The sequence below is a fragment of the Carcharodon carcharias genome, chromosome 17, assembly GCF_017639515.1.
Source record: "Carcharodon carcharias isolate sCarCar2 chromosome 17, sCarCar2.pri, whole genome shotgun sequence".
Classification (NCBI taxonomy): Eukaryota; Metazoa; Chordata; class Chondrichthyes; order Lamniformes; family Lamnidae; genus Carcharodon; species Carcharodon carcharias.
The window spans coordinates 80,959,740-80,979,983 of NC_054483.1; the positions used below are offsets into that span (position 1 = coordinate 80,959,740).

Sequence of the window (20,244 nt, forward strand, 5' to 3'; positions counted from 1 at the left end):
TACCTACAGCACATGGACTGGCAGTTCAAGAAGGCAGCTCACCACCAACTTCTCAACAGCAACTAGGAATGGGCAATAAATGCTGGCCCAGCCAACGAAGAACACATCCCATGAATTAATTAAAAAAAATAGTGGAAGGTCAGTCATGAGTTGGTTTGTGGCACAGGGAAGAAATTAAACAGAGTGATGGAAAAGGTAAAAGGAGAGTTGTAAATCAAGGATTTCTTACAGTGGCAGGTATTTACACACTTTTATTCCAGTGTCTATTTCGAACATGGTTCTTCCAACCAGGAGTAATCCAACTGTAAAAACAGCTTCAGCAACTGCACAGGAATGGTGCACAGCAAAAAATAAAAATGCCAGACTGGTAAAATATGGTTTTGAAGCTACCATTTCTTATGTAACAAATTATCAGTCTCATGCTTAAAGATAATAAATCTGGTTATTTAAAACACCAATGCAATTATAGAAATAAGATACCTTCACTGAAGTGATTGACTAGTTCCTCTTTGGTCCAGTTACAGCTTGTTATAAGGAACATGCCTCCCTCTTTCAGAACACTATGCAAGGACTGCTGATATAAGCTCCGTTTTTCAGCTGGGTGGTCAGGACTTAAGCTAATGGCATCAAAGGTCCCCTTGTCTATGCAAATATCATACTGAGAAAGTTTAGGAAATGGATGCAAAAAGTCTGCCACCTGAAAATAAAACAAAACCATGTTAAGAATAAAACTTCAGATGTTCCAACTGGTTCAGTTTATTAGCACAGGCTAATGTGGTGGTGGGGAGGAGGGGTGGATGGAAATTTCCCTTACATGTGTTATTGTGGTCATATTTCTTCAGAAACACCCAGGAATAATCACTTAGCTAGAACGGTAATTGTTACTATTATCCATAAGCTGATCCATGTGGCCAACTTGGATGATTGGTCATTTTGGCAAAACAGAGCTGAGTGACATGGTCTATTAAGATTGGCACTGATGAATATTTGGCACAATCCCTTCTTAAAAGCCGGACAGCTTACTATGATGATTAAAAGGTGCAATTTAATTGTAGGCTAAAGTTAAAGGTTCACTACCTACTGGTACAAAGAAATGATTGACGTGTAAAAAGTACACATGGCAACAATTCATTATTGCTACATTCATCTGAACCATGAATAGACAATTTTCAGTGCCTTAAATTATCCTATTATTTGCAGTTCTTAGTCACGAGGGGGTGCTGATACAGAATCAACGTCAGTACAGTTAAAACAATTGGTTAGTGCCACGGCTTTAGCAGCATGCCTGAGAAATGCTTAAAATTCCAACACAGACAAAGGACTTACAAAGATTAAAAATAAACTTGGCACAAGAACACACCTCCTTCATTTGCTATGTTACCAGCAATTATCTTCTGAGCAATTACTCTGTATAATTTATGAGCCAATTACACCCAAAGATCTATTTTAATTGCATTAACTCTAGTTTACATTCCAGCTAACCAGCTAATCCTTCTATATTGGAATGTTCAAGTTGACTCCCAGTCTCTCTGAATACTTGAAAGCATATTGTCCAAATTCCTTTCCCACATGGCTGACACTTTCACAGATTACACCCAGAACCAATATGTGAGGAACACAATGAAATGTGAATCCAAAATTGAGGCTGTTTGCATTGCACTGCTGCCTTCTCTGGGCATTCCAAGTCTTTTCCTGCTCTCTCCTTAACGTGTCTCCCTTTTCTGGCACCTACCCTCAAAACTGTTGAGAAACTATTCTTGTAGGGATGCAGCTGTGGAGCTACAGAGCTCCACAGAATATAAGAAAGCACAAAAGTGCTGCAAAAAATGTCCATGAAGCACAATCAAGCACCTGAAAGCATATCTCATTAAAAAAAAGTCCCCAGATATTTCTTTTTATTTTAAATCCTAATGGAGATTTCATCCCACCCTTGGATGAGGTTTCATCAAAAATGTAAAGCCCGCCTGGCCAACTGGCCAGTCCACCAACCATTCGCTTGGACGGGACACAAAAAAAATTGCTTACAATTGGGCATTAATGAGCTTAATTGCCCGCTTAATTGTCAGTTGGCGCTCTTCTGACTTTGGCGCGTGCCTGCCAAGCGAAATATCGTGCAACTGCACAATGATGTCGGGACACTCGCCCAACGTCATCTCGTGCGATTTTACGCCCGTTCGGGGTGGGCAGGATGTAAAAATTTGGCCATGATGTCTTGTGCGTTTGTGACTGTGGCTGCTCTCTCTCTCTTCCCATTCTTCTCCACTTCTCTATTATCTTCAATAGCAATAATCACATCACCTGACTGCAATGTCTTCCCTGTTATCCAGTTCTCAGGCACTGCCCTCTCCTGGTTTTACTGTTCACTAAAGCAATGCAGGAATTACATTGCTACCATCATCACCTGCCCCTCTGTTTGCACAATCATCCCAGTTACATCCTTCTCTTCCCTATTTACATGTCATCCTTTGGTGACACTTCCTTGAAGCATGGGTCAAGGTCCACATGTAAGCTAAGGACAACTAGTTCTGTCTCACTGCCTCCTCCAACATCCCAGACATTATATTTTATTGGTTCATGGGATATTGGTGTTGCTGGTGAATCAGTTGAGTCTTTATGACAATGTGACGAGTTCAATGGCAATTTTCTGGTGCTGGCCCACGATTTATTGCCCATCTCTAATTGCCCTTAAGATGGTGGCAAGCTCAAAATTACAAAATCAAATTGTCTCTTACATGAGAGATATTTGATGAGCCAAAACTTCTTTCAACTGTTTATTAGCACAATAAAGTCACCCCTTAAGCTGCCAACAGCACCTCTGTGCCCTGTTCAATACCAACTTCAGCTTCCTCTCCCACATTTTCTCTACTCCCAAAACCAACTTATTCCATATTCATAACACTGTCCACCTTCAGTCCACGTACCAGCACCTCAAAGATAGACTTCTTCAATATTCTACTGTGTCTCAGCATTAACTTACCTTAAGCTTCAACTTAAGAAAAGCAGTGCAGTCCAAGTTCCCACACACATGGGGCAGAATTTTCAGTTTCAGGTGTGTGTGTGTGTGTGTGTGTGTGTGTGGGTGTGGGTGGGGGGGGGGGGGTCCCGCATGTCTGCATGTAAATTGACGCGTGGTGACGTCGGGCAAGTGTCCCGATATCACCACGCACCATTGTGATATTTCACTGGGCGAGCACATGATGAAGTCCAACACGCACCCGCCATTAATTAAAGTCTCTTTAGTTTTCAAGTGACGTTGATTTTTAGGCGCCCGTACGATCTTTGGGTCAGCGCATGGGCACAATGGACAGGTGGGTAAGAGACTTTTCTATGAACCTCATCCACTGGTGGGATAAGAGCGCTCAGCAGGTTCATCAATCTGCTTTGTGGTGTATTCATTGGGGAAAGTATTTTAAACTTGCCAGTGTGATCCGCAGTAGTTCAGAACACATTCCAGCAGCTTCTTGTGTACCTTTAATCTTCAGGTCCGCACTCTGCAGTCAGGATTCTTTTGTGGGCCTGTAGCTTTCAGTAAGCCTCCCCTGAGCCTGGGTATGGGATTTGACATGTCCACTGGTGGCAGCTCCTCTAAGGAGGGAGGGCTTGAAGGAGAAGGAGGAGGAGGAGGCCAGGAGTGCACAATTAGCCTCCAGGAGAGCCACCTTTGGGAGAACAGGCGCAAGCACAAGGGGCGCAGGGCCAAGCGGTAGTTCAAAGGTGGAAGGGGCCACAGAAGACACCACAATCCTGCTGCCAGGGTATACAGGCGGCGAAGCAGTTACCTCAATATGTCTGAGGTGCAGTGCCGAAGGAGGATCCGACTGGCAGGGAAACAGTGAACTATATCTGTCAGATGATTGGCCCTGAGATCTCCCCAAACAGTGTGGGAGGACACCCCATGCCATTAGTTCTGAAGGTCACAGCTGCCCTTAACATCTATGCCTCTGGCTCCTTCCAGGGGTTGGTGGGTGATCTCTGTGGTGTCTCCCAAACAGTTATCCACACTTGTGTCAAGCAGGTTACAAATGCTCTGTTCAGGCGTGCATTGACTTTCATCCATTTCCGCTGGGACCAGGCACAGCGAGCCAGAGGCTTTGCGGCTATTGCTTGATTCCCCCGCATCCACAATGCAATTGACTGCACACATGTGGCCATCAAGATGCCAGCAGGTGAGCCCGGTGCCTTTGTCAACAGGAAGGGCTTCCACTCCATGAACATGCAGATAGTGTGTGATCACAGGATGCTGATTCTGCAAGTCTGTGCAAGGTACCCAGGCAGCTCCCACGACGTCGACATCCTCGGTCGGTGCTGAGGCTTTTCAGTGCTCCAGCCCAACTGGATGGATAGCTGCTGAGTGATGGGACTTTCTCCTCAGAAGATGGTTCATGACACCTCTCCACCATCCAAGATCAGAAGCTGAGCAGTGGTACAATAGGAGCCATGCTTCACAAAGGTTGTGGTGGAGAGAACCATTGATCTTCTCAAGATGCGCTTCTGATGCCTGGACCGCTCAGGGGGCGCATTCCAGTACCCCCCAGATTGTGTGTCGTTGATAGTGGTTATACACTGCGCCCTCCACAATCTTGCGCTGGAAAGAGGGGACGCTGTGGACAATGAAGACGTCGACACAGTGGATGCGGCTGCACACGATGAGACCAGCACTGATTCGGAGGATGAGCAGGCACAGAGAAATGCTGAGGGGGTAGACACTGACCCGGGACTACACCAAGGAGGCAGGGACATCCGGGAGGCTTTAATCCAACGAACCTTCAGCTAGCTCCACACAAATGGATCAGCAGGGCCAGCACTGCCTGGCGCTTCCAAATTCGATGCCTAAGTGCAAAATCTGCCAGGTCATCAGCAGGAACTAAGGGCCTTGTACATAAATTTGAATGCCCAAACAAACGCTCATGACAGTTTTCTTCAACATCGGCATGCAGAATAAATGAGCCACCCTCAGCCATGGTCACACATCTGAATTTTAATTTTCAAATCAGAAGTTCTCCTAATTATTAAACAATATTGTAATCAAGCAAAAAGAAATCCTAAGGGCCTAATCTTGGGCCAACACAAAAGCACCAGTGAGAAACCCATGGTGTGCCTAATGTGCCTTACATTTCCGGGCGTTATGTCTTGGTGCTGCCCCGTCACTGGCAGTGGCATCTGAGACAGCCTGCTGGCTCTGCTGTCCTGTTGGCCGATGACCTTGGCAGTCCTCCTCTGGCCCGTGCTGGGTCCGCCTGGGAGGGATCTGCCAGATCCACAGCTGGCATTTCCTCAGTCATCGCAGCCTCACTGGATGATACAGTCACTGGGAGAGGGGTGGAGGAGCTGGTGCCCTCATCCAGAGGGCCGTGAGAGGAGCCCGAAGAAATGACAGGCAGCTGCTGCGCCGACGTGAGGTCACCTCGGACCTGCCTGCTCACCATTGATGGATGGGCAACGAGCTGGGAAGCTTGATGCCCACACCATCTCCCACACTGGCAGTGGGTAGCTGAGCTCAGTGCCAATGTGAGGGCTTGCTGGTTTGAGCGCATCCCCAGGAACCCCTGGTGGGTCTCCTGGAGGAGGCTCTCCATGAGAGTCGCCAATTTCTTCATGGAGGACGCATGGCGCTTGGACATGTGGCTCATAGCTTCCGCAGAGGCTCCTCCACCATGGACACCAAGCAAAGTATAGCCTCATTAATCACACCCAGCTGCATTTCCTGCAGCTGCTGCATCATGGACGACTCCAGAGGCACATTATCAGGCACCGACTGAGCATGTGCCTGGTCCCCTGCAGTCCTCCGGCTGCTGACACCATTGGCACACTGGCTCTGCCAGGTCCTCCAGCGAGTTTGAAGTGCCCTCTCCACTGTGCCCTGGGACACTAGCCGATGTTCCAATGCCCACTGAGGTGCAAGTATCTGCACTGGTGCCTGCCTCGCAGAAATGGTGTGATGCTGGTGAGACTTAAGGGCCCCCAGGTGTGAGAGGGGACCTCTGCTGCTCCTCCTACCGGCTGTGCACTGATGATGCTGAAAGGAACAACAAGGACAGTGGATCAGTTAGCGTGCACACACTGACAAACTTCATCCCTGTCCCCCTGGCTCATTATGCGCTCAGCCTTCCAGAACCAATTGATACGAACCTTGGTGGGGTGCTAAAGAGGAGGATGGCCTTAGATTACAAGAGGATATAGACGGGCTGGTCAGATGGGCTGATGAATGCCAAATTGAATTTAATGTGGATAAGTGTGAGGTGATGCACTTGGGCAGACAAACAAGGCACGATGAATGGTAGGACCCTGGGAAGTAACAAGGATTAGAGGGACCTTGGTGTGCATGTCAACTGGTCCCTTAAGGTAGCAGGACAGGTACGTAAGGTGTTTAAGGAGGAATATGCCATACTTGCCTTTATTAGCCGAGGCATAGAATATAGGAGCAGGGAGGTAATGTTCGAACTGTAGAAAACGCTGCCTAGGCCACAGCTACAGTACTGCGTGCAGTTCTGAAATGCACATTAGGGATGTGATTGCAGCGGAGAGAGTGCAGAGGACATGTACCAGGACGTTGGCTGGCCTGGGGAGCTTCAGTTATGAGGAGAGATTGCATAGACTGGGGTTATTTCCCCTGGAGCAGAAGAGATTGAGGAGGACATGATTGAGGTGTATAAACTTAGGAGGGGCATAGATAGGGTAGACAGGAAGGAACTTTTCCCCTTGAGGGAGGGATCAATAACCAGGGGGCATTGATTTAAGGTAAGGGGCAGGAGATTTACAGGGGATGTGATGAGCAACTTTTGCACAGAGAGGTCGGTGAGAATCTGGAACCCACTGCCTGAAAGGGTGGTAGATACAGAAACCCTCATAACATGTAATAAGTATTTGGATGTGCACTTGTAATGCCATGGAATACAAGGCTATGAGCCTAGTGCTGGAAAATGAGATTAGAATAATTGGGTACATGTTTGACCCGCATATCCTCGATGGGCCGAAGGGCCTTTTTGTGTGCTGCACACCTCTGACTCTATCATTCTATGACCGAGCAATGTTGCAACAATAACTAATTTAACAATCATCAGTGCTCTGGCTGTTGGGAGGACAATGTAGACCTCACTGTTGGCCTTGAATACCTGGCCATGCCACCCCAGCCTCACCAACAGCAGTAGACCTGGGTGCATGGGGCCTCTCCAGCTCAAGGGCCTCCTGCTTGAATCTGCTTAAGATGAGGAGATGTGCTTAGCCGCCTCCAGTCCTCGCACGCTCCGAGGCATTATGAGCATTCTTCTCCTGCGAAAGAGAGAACGCCGTTCATTACAGCAAATTACACATGGACTCTGCATGCACACGCCGCACCCCGACCACAGTGGGCCATATCAGGCCTCCAGTGCTTCCTCTCCCCTCTACTGCTGACCACTCACACAAAGATAGTATGCCTGCTCCCCATTCCCCCAATGACCCCTTGGACACATGCTGCGTACATCACTTTAGGAACCACACGGTATGTGCTCCCACAGCAAGGATGTCGAGAGATGGTTCTTTGCTACGACATCTTGAGGCTCCCCTTCCACCATCTCATCACCTTGAATAGGACATGTGCTGGAGTTCTGAGTATGGGCCTAGCTGCATCTCCTGCAGGTTGCTTCCAGACTAGTCAAATGTAACTAAGAGCAACACTTGTTGCGGGGGAGAACTCATCTCCTCATGAACCAATCAGGCTGATCTAAGCATGGGCACTATCTGCTTGCCCACCCAGCGAAGGGAAAATGCCCGACATGATTCAATGCAGTCACGACAGTAAGACTTGCGGTGGGGGGTGACCTCAAAGGCTAAGGCTACCTGCTGGATTAAATGCCCAATGCCGACATGGTACTCACCCTGCCAGAGCGCAACAAATCGTTGAAGTACTTACGGCACTGGATCCAAGTGCGCCGCACCACGTCGCAGGAGCTCACCACCTCCTTCCAGGCACATTTGGTCATGTGGGGGGGGCCTCCTCCTATCCTGGGGGACCAACACCTCCCGCCATATCTTGAGGAGGGCAGCAAGGTTCATCTGAAAAACAAGGGGCGCATTGGCCCCCCGCGGGCCTACCCTGCAGCCTGCCCTGCTCCTGTGGCAGACTCTGCAGCCTAGCCTGCTCCTCTGCCCTTCCCTCCAGCCCGGCCTGCTCAGCCGACCCCCTGTAGTGCGCCCTCAAACTGGCTTTTGTCCGCAGCCTACAGGAGGCTGCCAGGCCTTCTTTTAAACAGGCTGCTGGGTCGCCACTGGACCCGGCGGTCCTTGCTTGCCTATCGTCGCCCGCACACACACCCGCTATCCGCGGCAGTCAGCAAATACACTGGGCGGGCCTTAATTAGCCCATCTGCATAAAATGGCAGCGCGGACCCGATCATGGGCGGCGATCAGGTCCACACCCGCCCATGCCCGCATCCCCATCACAACGGAAAATTCTGCCCGTGGAGTCACATGCTCCCATCGGCCAATCTTTCCCCAAGCTTCACTACATCCTTACGATGAATTCAAAATTTTCATTCTTGTTGACAAGTCAACTCAATAGTTTTTCCCCTTCCCTACCTTACTGCTGTCCCCCTGAATTTAGATTAGGGTGGAATGCGGATGGCTGTCCAACAGCAGGCTATGTAACCCCTATACTGGAGGTCCCAAGCTCCAAATATTTCAGTCTCAAATGTCACTCAAATTTCATTTCTGTCAATTGTCATGTTCTATGTGGTTTCAACTAAGCTACTAGAATAACGGTAATGGTGGAACACTCCATTCTGAAGAAGGGGATGACAATATAACTTTACCAGTGTCACTTGATCCTGCAGCAATTCTAATAGCAAGAGAAAGAGGTTGCTTAAAAAAATGAAAGGAGAGTGCATATACCGTTTTCCGAGAATTTTAATTCCTATAATCTTTCAGGGCTTAAGAACTGAAAAGTTTACAATAAAACCGCAGACAACTCAGCCGGTAAAGGCAGTAGGCAAATAGATCATCCAGACTAGGAAGACCCAGGTCACAAAAGGAAAGAGCACTCTGACAAGTGAGATGCTACGTCATTGGAACCATAACCCCAGTAATTGGCTAAGTCACTGTCTTCAATGGGTGTGGGATGGAGGGTGGGGTAGCGCGGGGAGGGAAACCATCTTCAATTCAGTTTGTGAGAAGTCAGAAATTCACAAGGGAAGTCAAACAAAAAGTTCTAGGTAGCCTTGTGGCACAGCACATCCACACATCAACAAGCTACACCAGAGGCAGCAAGATGCAGGTTTGTGTCAGTGTTTTTGAACATAGCAAATTCCCAACCTCATCCAAGTAATGTGAAAAAGGGCTGAATGCAGCTGATATGTTTCTCCTCAGAGGGAATAAGTTATTTGGGGAGTCAATGCAGAAATATCCACCACTTCCCAGCTGCCAGTAAGAGACTGATATTAACAGAGAGCTGGGGAAAGTTACTTGTCGACTTTCATGATTGTGAATGCCATAGAGTTCTTGTCAGGGCCAAATAATTAAATAATTTGAGAGAGCAATGAAAAGGAAGATAGATTTGTTGGGAATAAATCTGACAATGTTTTGATATTTGAAGGAAATACTTGCTAAAATCCATACCTGTAATTTCAAAGACATCACCTCTTCCTTTTCAGCGATAGCTTTAGCAAGTTCCACAGCAGTAGAAGAATTATCAATTCCAGTCAAGTTAGTAAATCCGGATTTTGCCTTAAATAAATTTAGAAAGAACACATTTGGTCAAAAGTATAAAATGGTCTGCTTTTGGCTGTCTTCAATCATTAATGTACCCGATGTTAGCAGATTTTCACACTCCCAAATTTTCAGGCTCCAGAATTTTCCTTATATTCTCATTTCTGAAAACTGAAAAATCTCATGTGATGTATTGGAAGCCTAGCACTGTTGTAAAGTGATTTATAGTTTGCAGTGATGTGAAATTTGCAGCTTCCATTAGGTGTTATGCTTTACTAATTTGACTGCAACAGAAAGAGGAAGATCTGCTGCAGGAGGCTGGATCACATGACTTAGATCTGCACTAACACTGAGTGTAACTGCAGTATCCTGTCAAACATTGCTTACAAAGTGCTTTGGACCTTCTGAGAACTTTCTAAACTTGCCTCTAAATTCTAAATGTACAGAGAGTCCACATGTAGCTACCTACATTCTCAATCTAACAGTCTTGCACTGCTCATGCATGTGATCATGTATGTGAGAGTTGTGTCCTGGATCCAACAGTTCCAAATAGAGCCAGGCAGGAAGCCAGGGACAAAATTTACATATAGGAAATTGGTATTCACTATGCAATTGTTTTAAGGAAACAACTTACATTTCCACAGCATTCATTACACACAGAGATGTCTCAGAGCACTTTACAGGGAGGTGGAATAGCAAATAGACTTCAACCTGGGGGCCCAAAGGATTGAGGAGAGACAAAACCATGGTCAAAGAGGATGGTCTTAAGGAGGTCAACAAAGCAGAAATCCTGGTAAAGGAGATTCAAATGATTAAGGACAAGACAGTCAAAAGGATGGCCACCAACAGCGAAGCAGGGAACAAGAAGCAGATCAATGTAAGAGAACCAGAAGGTGAGGAGATAAAGGTCAAAGCTATGAGACTCTGGCAAAGATATGGGTAACAGGGATGTATTTGGAGTGTTGGTAGAAATTCAGGTTACGATGAATTATGTTTTACTCTAGTGCTTTTAGATTACGAAATACACTTACGAGTTCAATCAAAAAAACACCATTTCCTGTCCCAATGTCCAGAAGGGCAACATCCTTGGAGATTTTTTGCATTTCCAACCAGGTTATTATACGATCCATGCTTTCTTCACCAAACCTAAAGGACAACAGGGTTTGTGACTGCCGACCAACGATTATCGCTGAGAAATTACATCAGCATTTATTGCCATAGATTAATAAAATAAGCCTATCAAACAAGGGTGAACAAATAAGCAGTAAACCACATACATTCAGGGCACAGAAAATAATACTGGTGGGCCATATAAAATTAACAATTTATTAAATTCCATTTATTGTTCACAGGCTTTGTAGCTTCTTTTCAAATATATATTTGAAGTTAAAAGGCACTAATTTAGAATGCCAATGAAAAAGAGTTTTGGAAAATTTATTTATAAATCCTGCTTCTTCTTCCCACCCCTTCTCTCCTATCCTGGAGGGACCGGGATAAAGTCCCAAAGGCACTAATGGCTCTCTGAGCCTTTGCCTGGAGTATCCATTTTTAATGTATGAGCTGACAGAGTGGGCAACAGCAGGTTATTCAACAGGAGAAGAAGTCAAAACCAAGCCAAACCCTCCTCTCCCACGAACACACTGGGCCAATTTTTCAAAGCGGGGTCAGGACACCAGGGTAAATTCTGGCTCCCCAAACCCACACCTCAAGTGTCACTCTCACAACACTATTTTTAAATTCAAATGCCCTAATTGGGCAGGAAGGAACCTCGACGTTTCCTTAGTGGCTTGGAGCACCTCCAGGAGGCGGGTGCTGCCTTCCTGGTACCAGTGGCAAAGGCAGGCAGCAGCCATCCTGGCAGTAACCAAGGCTTGCCGCTACCTTGCCAGATAGAGCAGCAGCTTGTCAGGAAGCCAGGAGCTAAAACACTGAGGAGAGTGGCCACGTAAACAAAGACAAGATACAGCATTTGACCAATCCGTTAGCCCATCAATTTTACACAAATTCCAATGAACTTTTCAATGTCCCCACAGTGACTCTGACAGCTGAGACTAATGTGCACCACACTGTTGAGGTTCACAAAAATAAACATTAGGAATCGCGTTCCTGACCAAACAGACTCTTTAACAAACTCTTTAAGGAGCTTAATGGGCCGTTAAGTGGCGATGAATGGGCTTCCCATTCCCTCTCCCCCACCAACTCTTTGAAAATTCCAAATTGTACTGGAGACGTTGGGATCCTGCGATGACCTCCTGGGCTGTGATTTTGAAATTGTGCCTGCAGCAGGTCCCGACCCCGCAGGCGTTTGGAAAATCCAGCCCATTTTCCAGCTAGTGTCATTAAGTAGTAATTAAGAACAAGAAACCAGGTCAAATATCTCTTTCCACAGCCCACGGATTCAGAGAATAATTGTAGTGCCCGTGATATTAGAGAGCAGCGAACTCTGCAAAATCTGTGAATCCTTCTGAACTGCTTAGGGGAACCTTTTGTGATGATTTGTATCTTAATATAAATAATAAAAAAAACACTACGAAGATTTAAGAATACACCATTGGATGTACTGAATCGCTCAAAGTGAACACTAATTTACTCGACTGTGACCATAACGTTTAGTCATGCATCTGAATATTATAGAACGAACAGTTCAATGGATCACATGAAAATATTTCATGCTAATAGCCTTTCGCTGTATTGTATTCTGTTTGTTTGTGCAAGAATCTTACTGTGGCGCTTTCTAAAATATTTCCTTCAACAGTGCAACAGGGAAGTAAATTTTTTGTCTCTGTAATGCTGACGGAACCATAATAATTGTTGTTGATAAAATAATAATCAGTTGATCAGTTCTACTATAATGTAAAGTAACATTTTATTATTGTTTCAAAAAAATAATTCACATTATTGAAGGAATATGGCATTTAGAAGAGCATAATTTGTAGGCAGCTCCAAGTTAAAAAAGTATTTCTCAAATATTTTCAGCAGTCACCCTTCGAAACCTACAATGGTCACTACTTTTGGTAGTGGGACTCTGAGCTTTTTCAACAGCTACATCTTTATTAAGCACATGTTACTGTCCCAGCCATGGCTTTGCAAGATTTTATAGTATCTTTTTTTCTCAGTTTGAAGATATTCTTTCCCTTAAATGAAATAGCCAATAGAGGGCTGGGTGAGGGAAAGAGATATAAGATACTGCCACTGATACTTATCTAAGGGTTAATAATCTTTCAGTTTTGTTTCTTACCAAATCTCACCAACATCGCCTGAGTCATAAAAGGACTGCAACTCCCTTTCATAAGCATGATCCCAACTATGAGATACAGAAAAGAAAACTCAGATATTTAAAATTAAAACCAAATCTTTGCTGCAAAAGACTGGCGTGAGGCAGAAGAACAGAATAAAACAAGATACTTAACACAAGTATCAAACATGAAATACTACAATTAAATTTCCTCAAAAGATGCAGATAGGTTGGAAGAGCCCATTGTGTTTCCAACAATGGTATTACCCAGATTATTGTAACAGCAACATGTATGTGCAGATTAAAAATTAAGCTGATACTCAGTTATGTCACTCCATTGCACAGATGCTAAAGTAGACAAGCCAACATTACAATTATGCATGTTCCAATGATGTTGACTTTCTTAATATGTAGCTATACACATGCCCCCCCCAAAAAAACCCACTTTGTATTTACCGGGAAGGTAATAGGGGCAATGTTACTGGACTAGTAATCCAGAGGCCTGTACTAATGCTACAGAGTCTTGCATGCAAATCTAATTATGACTGCTGGCAGAATTTGATAATCCAGTATGGCTTATCCAGTGTGACTCCAGAACCAATGCAATGTGGTTGACTCTTAACTGCCCTCTGTAAAGGTCTAGCAATCCACCCGTTTGTATTCTTTTTATTCTTCCATGAGATGAGGGCATCACTAACAAGGTCAGCATTTGTTGCCCATCCCTAACCGCCCTTGAACCGAGTGGCTTCCTACACCATTTCAGAGGGCCATTAAGGGTCAACCACATTGTTGTGGGTCTGGGGTCACATGCAACAGACCAGGTAAGGATGACAGATTTCCTTCCTTCCCTAAAGGGCATTAGTAATTAGTAAACCAGATGGGTTTTAATGACAGTCAATGATAGTTTTGGGTCACTGTCACTGATACTTGTTTGAGTTCAAATTTCAACAGCTGCCGTGATGGGATTGGAACCAATGTCCCAAGTGCATTAGCCTGGGTCCCTGGATTACTAGTCCAGCGACAATACCACTACACCACCATCTCCCCATGAAAACACCTACAGGAAAGCTGAAAAAGAATAAAATTGGATGGACCACCCAGCATCGAACTAGGCAACAGACATGGCAAAGGCCAACATGCCCAGTCAGCCCTGCAAAGTTCTGCTCACTAACATTTGGGGACTTGTGCCAAAACAAAGTGGACAAGAAACAGCTTGATGGAGTCATACACACTGAATTATACCTTACGGTCAATGTCCCAATTTCTCCATCACCATTGCCGATTGTTATTAAAAAAAACCCATCTGGTTCACTAATGTCCTTTAGGGAAGGAAATCTGTTGTCCTTACCTGGTCTGGCCTATATGTGACTCCAGGCCCACAGCAATGTGGTTGACTCTTAAAAATGCCCTCTGAACAAGGGCAATTAGGGATTGGCAATAAATGCTGGCCTAGCCAGCAACGCCCACATCCCTTGAACAAATAAAAAAAAATCCCTGGGATACGCCCTGTCCCATAGGCAGAACAGACCCACCAGAGATGGTGGTACAGAGATATATGTGAAAAGGGAGTTGCCCCAGGAGTGTTCAACATTAACTCTGGACGCCACGAAATCTCATTGTATTAGGTCAAACATGGTGAAGGAAACCTCCTGCTGATTACCAGCTCCTACCTTCCCTCTTCAGTACACCTCCATGTTAAACAACACTTAGAAGAAGCACTGAAGTTAGAAAGGGCACACAATGTATTCTGGCTCCGGGCTTCAAAGTCCATCACCAAGAGTGATATGGTAGCACCATCACTGACCAAACTGGACAAGTCCTCAAGGGCGCAGCCTGCGGCAGATGGTGAGGGAACCATCACAAGGGAAAACATACTTGATCTTGACCTCACTTGATGCAGTTGCATCTGCCCATTACAGTATGGATGGGAGTGACCACCACACAGTCCTTGGAGAATTGAAGACCAATCTTCATACTGAGGACATGCTCCATTGTGTTTTCTGGCATTACCACCATGCTAAATAGGACAGATTCAACAGATCTAGCAGCTCAAAACTGGGCATCCATGAGGTGCTGTGGGCCGATTGCAGAAGCAGAACTGTATTTAACCAGAATCTGTAACCTCGTGGCCCAACATTTCCCTCACTCTCAAGCCGAGGAATCAACCTTGGTTCAATGAGGAGTGAAGGAGGGCATGCCATAGGCTGCACCAGGCATACCTAAAAATCAGGTATCAACTTGATGAAGTTACAACACCTAACCACATGCATGTTAAACAGCAGAAACAGCTTGAAAAAGGCAGAGGTAAGCAACCCCATGACCAAATCAGATCAAAGCTCTGCCACATCCAGTCGTGAACGTTTGTTGTGTTACGATCCTGTTAGGGACTATTAACATTTGAAGAGAAATCCGAACACCCAGTGATTAACCGACAGAAACATGTCACAAAATTTCACCTTTTTTAAAGAAAAACAAATGTTATTGTATATAAACAAATTAAACAAAATGAGCACTATGAACACTATAGTTTATAATGGGGTTCCCAAACCTTACGAAGCTTAGAACCACATACAGAAATCTTCAAATATTCGAGAGCCGCAAGATGCAGACAACCTTTACAGACATATTTTTATTACTATTGCACACACTTCTGTGAGGAAACCATCAGTTTTTATTTCTCTAACCTTCTAGGCTTCCTTCACACACTATGCAGATTGTGACAAAAATAAATCTGCCTCATTGGCACACATCAGAGCTGGCACAGGTTCACTGCTCAACAGACTCTAGTACCCTTGCTCTTCCAATGTGGAAAATCAGACAAGAGGTTAAAAAAAGGATTGGTTTTACATGAAAAAAAGCTGTAACCACCTACAACACAACAAATTTTAATCAGAATGCCTGTGCCCCAATCCAGTAGATTCTCACAATCTTATTGTGTATTAAACTGTTTCTTCCCTTTCCAGACAGAAGCCACAACTTGAAGGGTCAGCAGTGAGAGGATAGAAAGCCAGAGAAAATGGTCCCCGAGTTATGTGGCCCTACGTAGGGCCAGTGGGAAACTACAAAAGAAATCTCACAACAGTTCTGAAATGAATCGTTGATCTTAACTCTCCTCCCTCCCTCCCTCCTCCCAGTGCTGCTGCCTGTCCTCCAATTGTCTCCTTCTGTGAAACTGAGGCTGCACCTGGCTATTTACCTCCAGCCAATGTGCGATTTAACCAGTTTCACAGCACAAGGAATGATCCGCACTCTATGTATCAAAGATCCGTGTGTAGCTGGCGAACTGTAGTTTGGCCACCCCGGATTTATAACTACTTATGCTATGAACTCAGTTCTACTTTTTATTTGCCCCCAAGAATTCCCTGGTATATTTTAAACAATCGTGAAGGTTCATTCGCTTCTGTAGGGACCAACCCAAAGGTATGACTCAGCCCTCAGGAATTCACTTTAATTCTCCTCAGCATTCCAACTATTCTCCAAGGAAAGACTTATGACTGTGGATGCCTCCTGTTGACTGTTTTTTTTGCCACAAGGCTCCGTGAGGACCACTGTAGATTCCTTCCTTTGGTTTGATATTAGGCAAATATTCCAGCTGCTTTTCCCTTCACAAAATCCAAACTGAGCTCGAGCCCCCATCCACAATCCACACAGTTAGTATTTTTTAAAGTTAGTATTTTTTCCGCTTCAGTGGAGGCCTTACTAGCATGCATCCTCTTTGGTTCCATTGACTCAGTGAGCTGCAAACTACACAAGATTCTAGCTGCAACTGCCTTCTGTGAGAAAAAAAACATATAAGTTAAGCAAAAGAAACTCCTAACTCCCACAGACTATCCCTAAGACAACTTGGCATGCTTTAGGATGTTTGCAAACAGGAGCCATCAACAAATTATGTTACCCTCAATGCTATTCTTTGATTCTGCAACCCTTATGAATAACTTATTTTGCTAATCGACGTAATTGCCCTTTCTCCAGACTCCCTGGATCCACAAAGAAAGCTCCTTGATTACAAAGCTGTTTCCAGTTTTCTTTCATCTGGAAATTACATACATAATTTAAATCTTTTATTGAAATAAGGGCAGACCTTCTGGCTCTACCACAAGCCTAACAATAGGTCATCCATTGTTCAAGTGCTTCCACCTCTCCCTCTGATCCTGTCAGATATAGGTTAGCTTTTAAGTGTAATTAATTCGAAACTTGTTTGAGATGCACTGACATCATAATTATGTTTACTAGTTTCTCACCCAGATACCCCCATTTATCTACAGTTAAATCTTTACTTCCTGAAACTAAAAGTTATATTCTAAATCATATGAATTATGAACTAGATATTTGCAACAGGAGACAATTAAACAACTAACCAGAGGAAGAGGCTCAAAGAACATCCCCATCCTCTACGATGGTGGAGTCCAACACATCAGTGCGAAAGACGAGGCTTAAGTATTTGCAACCATGGATGATCCACCAAGGCCCCCTGAAGATCCCAGCATCACAGATGTCAATCTTCAGCCAATTCCATTCACTCCACATGATATCAAGAAACAGTTGAAGGCACTAGATACTGCAAAGGCTATGGACCCTGACAACATTCCAGCAATGGTACTGAAGTATTGTGCTCCAGAACTGGCTGTGCCCCTAGACAAGCAATTTCAGACAACTACAAAACTTTCACTGACCTGACAATGTGGAAAATTGCCCAGGGATGTCCTGTCCACAAAAAGCATGATGAGTCTGATCCATCCAATTATCACCACATCAGTCTACTCTTAGTCATAAGCAAAGTAATGGAAACTGTCATTGACAATGTTATCAAGCACTCCCCAAGGTTCAGTTTGAGTTCTGCCAGGGTCACTCAACTCCAGACCTTATTACAGCCTTGGTCCAAAAATGGACCAAAGAAGTGAATTCTAGAGGTAAGATGAGAGTGGCTGCCCATAACCTCAACATTTGACCAAGTGTGGCATCAAGGAGCTCAAATAAAATTTAAGTCAATGGAAATAGTGGGGAAAACTCCCACTGGCTTGATTCATATCTAGCACAAAGGAAGATAGTTGTGGTTGTTGGAGACCAATCATTTAAGTCCCAGGACAATGCTACAGAAGTTCCTCAGGGCAGTGTCCTATGCCCACTATCTTCACATGCTTCATCAACGACCTTCCCAGGAACTTAATTAGGAGCCAGGTAAGTTACTCACCAGAATTCCCAGCCTCTGACCTGCACTTGTAGCCACAGTATTTATATGGCTAGTCCAGTTAAGTTTCTGGTCAATGGTAACCCCCATGATATTGATGGTGTGGGATTCAGCAGTGGTAATGTCATTGAATGTCAAGGGGAGATGGTTAGATTCTCTTGTTGAAGATGGTAATTGTCTGGTACTTATGTGGTGCAAACATTACGTGCCATTTATCAGCCCAAGTTTGAATGTGTCCAGGTCTAACAGCATCTGTGGAGAGAAAAACAGAGTTGATGTTTTGAGTCCATATGACTCATAAGAGTCATACGGGCTCGAAACGTTAACTCTGTTTTTCTCTCCACAGATGCTGTTAGACCTGCTGAGTTTTTCCAGCATTTTCTGTTTTTGTTTCAGATGTCCAGCATCTGCAGTATTTTGCTTTTAATTATTTGAATGTGTCCAGGTCTTGTTGCATATGGATACATACTGCTTCAGTATCTGAGGATTCACGAATGGTCCTGAACACTGTGCTAAAATCAACTAACATCCATACTTCTGACATAATGATGGAGAGAAGGTCATTAATGAAGCAGCTGAAGATGGTTGGGCCTAGGACACTACACTAAGGAACTCCTGCAGCGATTTCCTTGGGCTGAGATGATTGGTCTCCAACAACGGCAATCATGATGTCAAGGCCAGTCACTCTCTCCTCGAGTTCAGCTCTTTTGTCCCTGTTTGGACAAAGGCTGAAATGAGGTCAAGAGTGAGTGGCTCTAGTGGAACCCAAACTGAGCATCAATAACTAGTTTATTGCTAAGTAAGTGCTGCTTGATAGCACTGTCTATGATCCCTTCCATCATTTTGCTGATGATTGAGAGTAGTCAGATGGGGAGGTAATTGGCCAGGTTGGATTTGTCCTGCTTTTTGTGGACAGGATATACTTGGGCAATTTTCTACATTTTCGTATAGATGCCAGTGCTGTAGTTGTACTGAAACAGTTGGCTAGGAGCGTGGCTAGTTCTGAAGCACAAATTTTCAGTACCATTGCTGGGATGTTGTCAGGCCCATAGCCTTTGCAGTATCCAGTGCCTTCAGTCATTTCCTGATATCATGTAGAGTGAATGGAATTGGCTGAAGAATGGCATCTGTGATGCTGTGTACATCAGTAGGAGACCGAAATGGATCATTCACTCGGAACTTATGGCTGAAAATGGTTGCCTTTCCATTTGCACTGATGTGCTGCGCTCTCCCATCATTTTATATGGGGACATTTGTGGAACTTCCTCCTCCAGTAAGTTGTTTAATGGTTCACCACCATTCACAATCTGCTTTACTGATTGTGGGATTTCTTAGCTTTGTCCATTGCACGCTGCTTCTGCTGCTGAGCATTTAAGTAGTCTTCTGTTGTAACTTCACCAGGTTAGCACCTCATTTTTAGCTATGCTTCATGCTGCACCTGCACTCCTCATTGAACAAGGATTGATCCCCTGTCTTGATGGTAATACTAGAGAGGGGGATATGCCATGAGGTTACAGATTGTACCTGAATACAACTATGCTTCTGTTGATGGCCCACAGCGCTTCATAAATGTCCAGTTCTGAGCTGCTGAGTCTGTTCTGAATCTATCCCATTTAGCACAGTGGTAGTTCCACACCATTAGATTGATGCCAATGGCACGGGGTTCGATCCCCATTCCAGTTGGTGTGGTTTTGGGACCCATCTCCTTGCTGTACCTGTGATTGAAATCGGAACACTGTGGGTCAGACCACAGAGAGCTCAAGAAGAAGTTGTTCCACATAACATGAAGGAGGGTATCCATAGTGTGAAGACAAGATTTTGTCTCCATTAGGGCTGTGTGATGGTCAATCCTACAATATTGGCATTAGGTATAGATAAGGACATAAGAAATAGGATCATTGCTGATCTTTGACCTCCATTCCATTTTCGTGCTTTACCTCATTTTCCATTGATTCCCTTAGGGTTCAAAAATCTATTGCTTCCAGCCTTAAAATTACTCAATGACTGAGTATCCACAGCGTTTTGCATAGAGAATTCCAAAGATTCACAGTCCTCACTGAAAAGACTCCTTCTTATCTCAATCTTAATTAATTGGCCTTATCCTGAGACAACCGTCCCTAGCTCTAGACTCTCCAACCAA

At 44.7% G+C, this 20,244-nt stretch overlaps 1 protein-coding gene across 5 annotated transcripts in view; it reads right to left on the reverse strand.

Annotated features, from left to right (window-relative positions):
- eef1akmt2 (EEF1A lysine methyltransferase 2) overlaps window positions 1–20,244 on the reverse strand; it is a 52,991-nt gene that overhangs the window by 30,518 nt on the left and 2,229 nt on the right. For 4 of the 5 annotated variants that reach the window (XR_005945676.1, XR_005945675.1, XM_041209932.1 and 1 more), the window contains 4 exons: window positions 12,920–12,985; window positions 10,713–10,827; window positions 9,592–9,699; window positions 481–697 (listed from right to left, as the gene is read on the reverse strand). Coding sequence is in view for 3 of the 5 variants with exons in the window: in XM_041209932.1 (XP_041065866.1) it covers window positions 481–697; window positions 9,592–9,699; window positions 10,713–10,827; window positions 12,920–12,985 (506 nt within the window). In the remaining 2 variants the exon portion in view is untranslated. The remainder of the gene's footprint in view (window positions 1–480; window positions 698–9,591; window positions 9,700–10,712; window positions 10,828–12,919; window positions 12,986–20,244) is intronic. The other variant, XM_041209934.1, reaches the window with a different exon arrangement.